We start from the raw sequence: 8,226 nt of genomic DNA on the forward strand, positions 1-8,226 counted from the left end.
ATGGAATGTTTGAGATCAGGAGTTGGAGACCAGCCTGGACAACATGGCAAACCCCAGTCTCTACTAAAAAAAAAAAAAAAAAAAAAAAAAAAAAAAAAAAAAATTAGCCAGACATGGTGGTGTGCACCTGTAATCCCAGCTATTTAGGAGGCTGAGGCAGGAGAATCTCTTGAACCCGGGTGTCAGAAGTTGCAGTGAGCTGAGATCAAGTCACTGCACTCCAGCTTGGGCAACAGAGCCAGATTCCATCTCAGAAGAAAAAAAAAAAAGAAAAAAGAAAAAGCCTCATTGCCTAGTGCTCCCTCTGGGAGAAATACATGTAAGGGCCTGGCCCTGGGAGAAAGGCCCTGGCACTAACCCCACCCCTGACCTTCTTCCTGGGCGGTACCGAAGAATGTTCTGTCCCTTCTCCAAGGCTCCCAGCTGGGGCGTCCCAGGCGCCTATAAAGGGGGTCCCCGCTTGGCCTAGGCGCCACCCACCGCCATGGACCCCCGTCTGCCTGCCTGGGCGCTGGTGCTGCTGGGCCCTGCCCTGGTGTTCGCGTTGGGGCCCGCACCCACCCCAGAGATGCCTGAGAAGTTGTGCGGCCACCACTTCGTGCGGGCGCTGGTGCGCGTGTGCGGGGGCCCCCGCTGGTCCACGGAGGCCAGGAGGCCTGCAGCAGGAAGCGACCGTGAGTGGGGACGGGCAGGGGCAGCCCTCTGGGACGCTGAGGTGGGGCAGGCGCACGCAGGCGCAGGTGCACACGTGCAGGGCAGGTGGGCAGGCTTGCATGCGTGTGCCCAGGGCTCATCTGCCGGCTGCGTGCACAGATCGTGGATCCGCACTGGAGTCTGTGTGAACCCGCCTGTGAAAGTCCCCGGAGCCATTAGCCAGGCGCGGTGGCTCGTGCCTGTAATCCCACCACTTTGGGAGGCTGAGGCGGGCGGATCCCCTGAGGTCAGGAGTTCCAGACCAGCCTGGCCAACATGGTGAAACCCCATCTCTACTAAAAATAATGAAAAAAAAAAATTAGCCGGGCGTAATGGTGTACATCTGTAATCCCAGCTACTTGGGAGGCCAAGGCAGGAGAATTGCTTGAACCAGGAAGGCGGAGGTTGCAGTGGGCTGAGATCATGCCATTGCACTCCAGCCTGGGCGACAGGGTGAAACTCCATCTCAAAAAAAAAAAAAAAAAAAAAAAAAAGAAGAAGAAGAAGGAAAGAAAGTCCCTGGAGCATGAGTCCCCTGAGGGGCCAGAACAGTGTGAGGCAGGAGAGGTAGGCTCTTGCAAGTACACGGTGAGATCCTGTCTTAAAATTTCTATATTTTGATCTTCATGAATTTTTGCCTTAATTTTGCTTTGTTTGTTTGTTTTTCGAGACAGGGTCTCACTCTGTCGCCCAGGCTGGAGTACAGTGGTGTGATCTTGGCTCACTGCAGGCTCAACCTCCTGGGCTCAAACGATCTTCCTGCCTCAGCCTCGGAGTAGCTGGGATACAGATGCTGTCACCATGCCCAGCTAATTTCTTTTTTTTTTTTTTTTTTTGAGACGGAGTCTTGCTCTGTCGCCGGGGCTGGAGTGCAGTGGCCGGATCTCAGCTCACTGCAAGCTCCGCCTCCCGGGTTCACACCATTCTCCTGCCTCAGCCTCCCGAGTAGCTGGGACTATAGGCGCCCGCCACCTCGCCCGGCTAGTTTTTGTATTTTTAGTAGAGACGGGGTTTCACTGTGTTAGCCAGGATGGTCTCGATCTCCTGACCTCGTGATCCGCCCGTCTCGGCCTCCCAAAGTGCTGGGATTACAGGCTTGAGCCACCGCGCCCGGCCTTCTTTTTGTTTTTTTGTAGAGAGGGAGTCTCACTGTGTTGCCCAGGCTGGTCTCAAACTCCTGAGCTCAAGTAATCCTCCCACCTTGACCTTCCAAAGTGTTGGGATTAGGGACGTGAGTCACTGTGTCCAGCCTTAAAGGTATTTAAAAGTATTGCTTTTGAAAAGTATTGCTTTTTACAATTATTTTATTTTATTATTTTTATTTATCTATTTATTTTGAGACGTAGCCTTGCTCTGTCACCCAAGTCAGAGTGCAGTGATGTGATTTTGTCTCACTGCAACCTCTGCCTCCCAGGTTCGAGCAATTTTCCTGCCTCAGCCTCTGGAGTAGCTGGGACTGCAGGTACGCACCATCACACCCGGCTAATTTTTGTATTTTGTTTGTTTGTTTGAGATAGAATCTCACTCTGTCACCCGGGCTAGAGTGCAGTGCCATGATCCTAGCTCACTGCAACCTCCGCCTCCTGAGTTCAAGCAATTCTCCTGCCTCAGCCTCCTGAGTAGCTGGGATTACAGACCACTGCCCAGGCCACCCACCACCATGCCCCGCTGAGTTCTGGGATTTTTAGTAGAGATGAGGTTTCACCATGTTGGCCAGGCTGGTCTTGAACTCCTGACCTCAGGTGATCTGCCTGCCTCGGCCTCCCAAAGTGCTGGGATTATAGGCCTGAGCCACTGCACCCGGCCTAGTTTTTGTATTTTTAGTAGAGACAGGGTTTCACTATGATGGCCAGGCTGGTCCTGAACTCCTGACCCTGAGTGATCTGCCCTACCTTGGCCTCCCAAAGTGTTGGGATTACAAATGTGAGCCACCGTGCCTGGCCTTTTTACAAATATTTTAAATTTGATTTTAAAAGTATTGCATTAAAATACTTATCTTGCTGGACATGGTGGCTCACACCTGTAATCCCCGCTACTCAGGAGGCAGAGGAGGGAGGATCACTTGAGGCCAGGAGTTTGAGACCAACCTGGGCAATATGAGACTCAGCCTGAGACAGAAACCCTTGTCTCAAAAAAAGAAAAATTATTATTATTATTATTATATTTTGAGACAGGGTCTTGCTCTATCACCCAGGCTGGAGTGTAGTGGCATGATCTCGGCTCACTGCAACCTCTGCCTCCCAGGTTCAAGCAATCCACCCACCTCAGCCTCCTGAGTAGCTGGGACTATAGGCACATGTCACCATGTTTGGCTAATTTTTCTATTGTTAGTAGCGATGGGGGTTTCACCATGTTGCCTAGGCTGATCTCAAACTCCTGAGCTCAGGCAGTCTGCTCGCCTTAGCCTCCCAAAGGCTTGAATTACAAGGCCTGGCCACAAAGTTTTTTTTGTTTGTTTTGTTTTTCCGAGACAGAGTTTTGATCTTGTTGCCCAGGCTGGAGTGCAATGGCATGATCTTGGCTCACCACAACCTCTGCCTCCCGGGTTCAAATGAATCTCCTGCTTCAGTCTCCTGACTAGCAGGGATTATATAGGCACATGCCACCACGCCTGGCTAATTTTGTGCTTTTAGTAGAGAAGGGGTTTCTCCATGTTGGTCAGGCTGGTCTTGAACTCCCGACCTCACATCTGTAATCCCAACACTTTGGAAGGCTGAGGCAGGGAAGTCACTTGAACCCAGGGGTTCAAAAGCAGCCTGGCCAACATAGGGAGACCCCATCTCTATTTTATTTAAAAAAACTAATGCTGGCTGGGTGCAGTGGCTCATGCCTGTAATCCCAGCGTTTTGGGAGACCCAGGCGGGCAGAACATGAGGTCAAGAGATAAAATCATCCTGGCCAACATGGTGAAACTCCGTCTCTGCTAAAAATACAAAAATTAACTGGGAGTTGTGGCGCGTGCCTGTAGTCCCAGCTACTCAGGAGGCTGAGGCAGGACAATCACTTGAACTCAGGAGGTGGAGGTTGCAGTGAGCCAAGATAATGCCACTGCACTCCACCCTGGCACTAGAGCAAGACTCCATTTCAACAAAAAAAAAGCTAACGCTGACATTTGGGGATGTATATGGTAGAGGGGCCGTCCTGTGTATTGTAGGGTGTTAGATAACATCTTTGTCTTCTGCCCCCTAATGCCACGAATAGCCTCACACCCCACGGAAGTTGTGACATCCAAAACTGTCCCCAGACAAGTATACCCTGGAAACAAGATCATCCTGGTTTGAGAACCACTGGTGTCAATTGTAAACTGCAGATTGGGTAGGCGGTAAATAACCCTCTAAATTTTCATAAGTCCTTTTTTTTTCTTTTTCTTTTGAGACAGTCTTGCTCTCTCACCCAGGCTGGAGTGCAGTGGCATGATCTCGGGTCACTGCAGCCTTGCCTTCCCAGGCTCAAGTGATCCTCCCACCTCAGCCTCCCAAGTAGCTGGGACTACAGGCACGCACCACCACGCCTGGCTGATTTTTGTATTTTCTGCAGAGACGAGGTTTTGCCGTGTTGCCCAGGCTGGTCATGAACTCCTGGGCTCAAGCAACGCACCCACCTAGGCTTCCCAAAATGCTGGGATGACAGTTGTGAGCCACGGTGCCTGGCCTCAAAAAAATATCCTGATGGCTTCATGCTTCCCTCTCTGTACCCTAGTCCTGGCCCTGGTGCCGGTATATAAGACAAGTTTGTGCAGATGTGTTAACGTGTGTCCACATGCCTCTGTGTGCCACTCCACTTGGGGCATTAGGGATCCAGGAGAGGGGGTCTGCAAGGGTGTGTCCACGTAGGGGTGTGTGTGTGTCTGTGGGTCCACCACACATGCGTGGGTGACCAGGAGGTGGACCCACAGACACATGCACACCCCTGCATGTCTCTGTGCCATGAGGAGCCTGTGGGTGGGTCTCTGACCTGTTCTGGGTGCCTCATGGACCCTCAGACCTGTTGGGGAAACTGACACCATCTGTAGCTCTAAGACCCCCGACACTCCCTGGGCAGGGGTTGGGGCACTCAGGTGGCATATGGGGACACACGCAGCTGGGGATGTGAGTGTGGACATAAGTTGAGTGGATGAGAGGATTAACCAGGTGCCTGGTGTACAGTAGGTGCTTAATAAGTGCTTTTTTTTTTTTTTTTGAGACAGTTTCATTCTTGTCACCTAGGCTGCAGTGCAACGGTACGATCCCAGCTCCCTGCAAACTCCACCTCCTGGGTTCAAGTGATTCTCCCACCTCAGCTTCCCAAGTAGCTGGGATTACAGACGCCCGCCACCACACCTGACTAATTTTTGTATTTTTTAGTAGAGACAGGTTTTCACCATGTTGGCCAGGCTGATCTCAAACTCCTGACTTCAAGTGATCCGCCCACCTCAGCCTCCCAAAGTGCTGGGATTACAGGCGTGAGCCACTGCGCCTGGCCAGTGCTCACTTTTCTTTTTTTTTTTTTTTTTTGTGAGACGGCGTCTCGCTCTGTCGCCCAGGCTGGAGTGCAGTAGTGGGATCTCGGCTTACTGCAAGCTCCGCCTCCTGGGTTCACATCATTATCCTGCCTCAGCCTCCCGAGTAGTTGGGACTACAGGCGCCCGCTACCACACCTGGCTAATTTTTTGTATTTTTTTGTCGAGATGGGGTTTTACCGTGTTAGCCAGGATGGTCTCGAACTCCTGACCTCGTGATCCACCCACCTCAGCCTCCCAAAGTGCTGGGATTACAGGCGTAAACCACTGCGCCCCGCCAGTGCTCACTTTTTATTTGCATGCGTGATGCGTGTTTGGTGGGCCACTCAGTGGGATGTGTGTGGATTCGTGCACATGCAGCATGGGGTGGCGTGTCCTCTGTCGTTTCCGTTCCAGTTGAGTTTCACTCTGTCCCCAGGTGAGTTGCTGCAGTGGCTGGAGAGACGACATCTGCTCCATGGGCTGGTGACCGACAGTAACCCTGTGCTGGGACCTGGCCTGCAGCCCCTGCCCCAGACTTCTCACCATCACCGCCACCACCGTGCAGCTGCCACCAACCCTGCACGCTACTGCTGCCTCAGCGGGTGTACCCAACAAGACCTGCTGACCCTCTGTCCCTACTGATTCCTCCTTGGGTGCAGCCTCAGAGTGGCCTGAGGCCCAGAGGGTCTGGTCTGCTGAGCTCCTGAGGCCACACAGCACCATAAAGTCTCGTGTCTGCAAGCCTTTGATTACCTCCTGGGATGGGGTGCTCACTACCTACCCCAGACCAATGCCACCTGCAGCCTGTTGAGTCAACTGCAGAATAAATCACACCCTAGCCCTGGCTTGGAGGATCCCCACTTTCACAGATGCTGGACACTGAGAGCCAAATGTCTTTACTCCAGAGGCGCCCCAGACACTCCGCTCCCTGCATGTGTAACACCCCTTCTTGCTGTCTCCTAGTAAATAAACGACCCAAAGCAGCTTCCTGCATTTTTCTCTAGAAAAAGGGACAAGCCGGCCGGGCACGGTGGCTCAAGCCTGTAATCCCAGCACTTTGGGAGGCCGAGACAGGCGGATCACGAGGTCAGGAGATCGAGACCATCCTGGCTAATACGGTGAAACCCCGTCTCTACTGAAAAATACAAAAAACTAGCCGGGCGACGAGGCGGGCGCCTGTAGTCCCAGCTACTTGGGAGGCTGAGGCAGGAGAATGGCGTAAACCCGGGAGGCGGAGCTTGCAGTGAGCTGAGATCCGGCCAGTGCACTCCAACCTGGGCGGCAGAGCAAGACTCCGTCTCAAAAAAAAAAAAGAAAAAGAAAGAAAAAGGGACAAGCCTCAGTCAGTCCCTGTGTGGGCTTGTCCCCCAGCAGCCACAGACCCACCGGCACTTCCAGGAGCTTGATAACTAGAGAGGCATTGCGACGCAAAGTGGGGAACCTGAGGCCCAGGGTGAGGGCTGCTTGCCAAGGTCACCCAGGGAGGGAAGGGTTAAGTGCAGGACTTGAGCCGAGGTCTCTACGAAGGCCCATGGGAGTCCTTAGCATTGAGGACTTAGAATGGCAGACATTAGACACAAAACAAATGTCTGAAAATGATCATCACAAAACACACTGGTCTTTTTTTTTTTTTTTTTCAGACAGGGTCTCACTCTGTTGCCCAGGCTGGAAAGCAGTGGCACAATCATAGCTAACTGAAGCCTCCAACTCCTGGGCTCAAGTGATCCACTTCAGCCTCCAAGGTAGCTGGGATTACAGGCGCCCGCCACCACACCCGGCTAATTTTTGCATTTGTAGGAGAGACGGGGTTTCACCATGTTGGCCAGGCTGGTCTTGAACTCCTGAACTCAGGTGACCTGCCCACCTCAGCCTCCCAAAGCATTGAGATTACAGGCGTGAGCCACTGCACCTGGCCCAGTCATTGGATTTAGGGTTCACCCTAATCCATGATAACCTAATCCACCCTAATCCTCATCTCTGTCTACAAAGACTCTATTTCCAAGTAAGCCCATATTCTGAGGTTCTGGGTGGACGTGAATTCTTGCAGACACTACTCAATCCAGTGGAGCAGGGGAGCTGGGACTCTCCCCCGAGGGCAATAGGGAGCCACAGAGGGCGTGTGAGCAGGGGCAGAATGAGGTCAGATGTGCCTGTTAGAAAGACCTGCAGCTCCATCTCATCCAGGCCTGATTGTCCTGCTTGGATGATGTCTCAGCCTCCCAATTCCCTCCAGTCCCCACAGCAGCCATTTTTAACCATCTTTTTTTTTTTTTTTGAGACTGAGTCTCTCTCTGTCACCTAGGCTGGAGTGCAGTGGCACGATCCTCGGCTCACTGCAACCTCCGCCTCCCAGGTTCAAGTGATTCTTTTGCCTTCAGCCTCCTGAGTAGCTGGGACTACAAGCACACACCACCATGCCCGGCTGATTTTCCTACTTTTAGTAGAGACGAGGTTTCACCATGTTGGTCAGAATGGTCTCTATCTCTTGACCTCGTGATCTACCCACCTTGGTCCCCCAAAGTGCTGGGATTACAGGTGTGAGCCACCATGGCCGGCCTACTTATTTTTTTGAGATCGAGTCTCACTGTGTTGCCCAGGCTGGAGTGCAGTGGCTTAATCTCAGCTCGCTGCAAACTCCGTCTCCCAGGTTCAAGTGATTCTCCTGCCTCGGCCTCTCAAGTAGCTGGGATCACAGGCATGAGCCACCACACCCTGCTAATTTTTGTATTTTTCGTCGAGACGGAGTTTCGCTATGTTGTCTAGGCTGGTCTTAAACTCCTGACTTCAGATGACCCGCCCACCTTGGCCTCCCAAACTGCTGGTATTACAGGCGTGAGCCACCATGCCCAGCCTCATTTTATGTTTGAAACAAGGTTTCCCTCCCACCCAGGCTGGAGTGCAGGGGCATGGTCCTGGCTCACTGCAACCTCAACCTCCCGGGCTCAAGTGATCCTCCCGCCTCAGCTTTCCGAGTAGCTGGGACCATGGGTGGGCACTACCGCACTGAGTTAATTTTTTTCTGTAGAGACAGGGTCTTGCTATGTTGCCCAGGC

At 52.6% G+C, this 8,226-nt stretch overlaps 1 protein-coding gene across 1 annotated transcript; it reads left to right on the forward strand.

The window, feature by feature from the left end:
* Positions 1-242: 242 nt before the first annotated feature.
* Positions 243-6,157, forward strand: INSL3 (insulin like 3). The gene is made up of 2 exons (XM_033200006.1): positions 243-674; positions 5,610-6,157. The coding sequence occupies exons 1-2, from the start codon at positions 485-487 to the stop codon at positions 5,813-5,815; spliced, it is 396 nt and encodes a 131-aa protein (XP_033055897.1). The 5' UTR covers positions 243-484; the 3' UTR covers positions 5,816-6,157.
* Positions 6,158-8,226: the final 2,069 nt, after the last annotated feature.

This window comes from Trachypithecus francoisi, unplaced genomic scaffold (genome assembly GCF_009764315.1).
Source record: "Trachypithecus francoisi isolate TF-2019V2 unplaced genomic scaffold, Tfra_2.0 Lachesis_group5, whole genome shotgun sequence".
Classification (NCBI taxonomy): Eukaryota; Metazoa; Chordata; class Mammalia; order Primates; family Cercopithecidae; genus Trachypithecus; species Trachypithecus francoisi.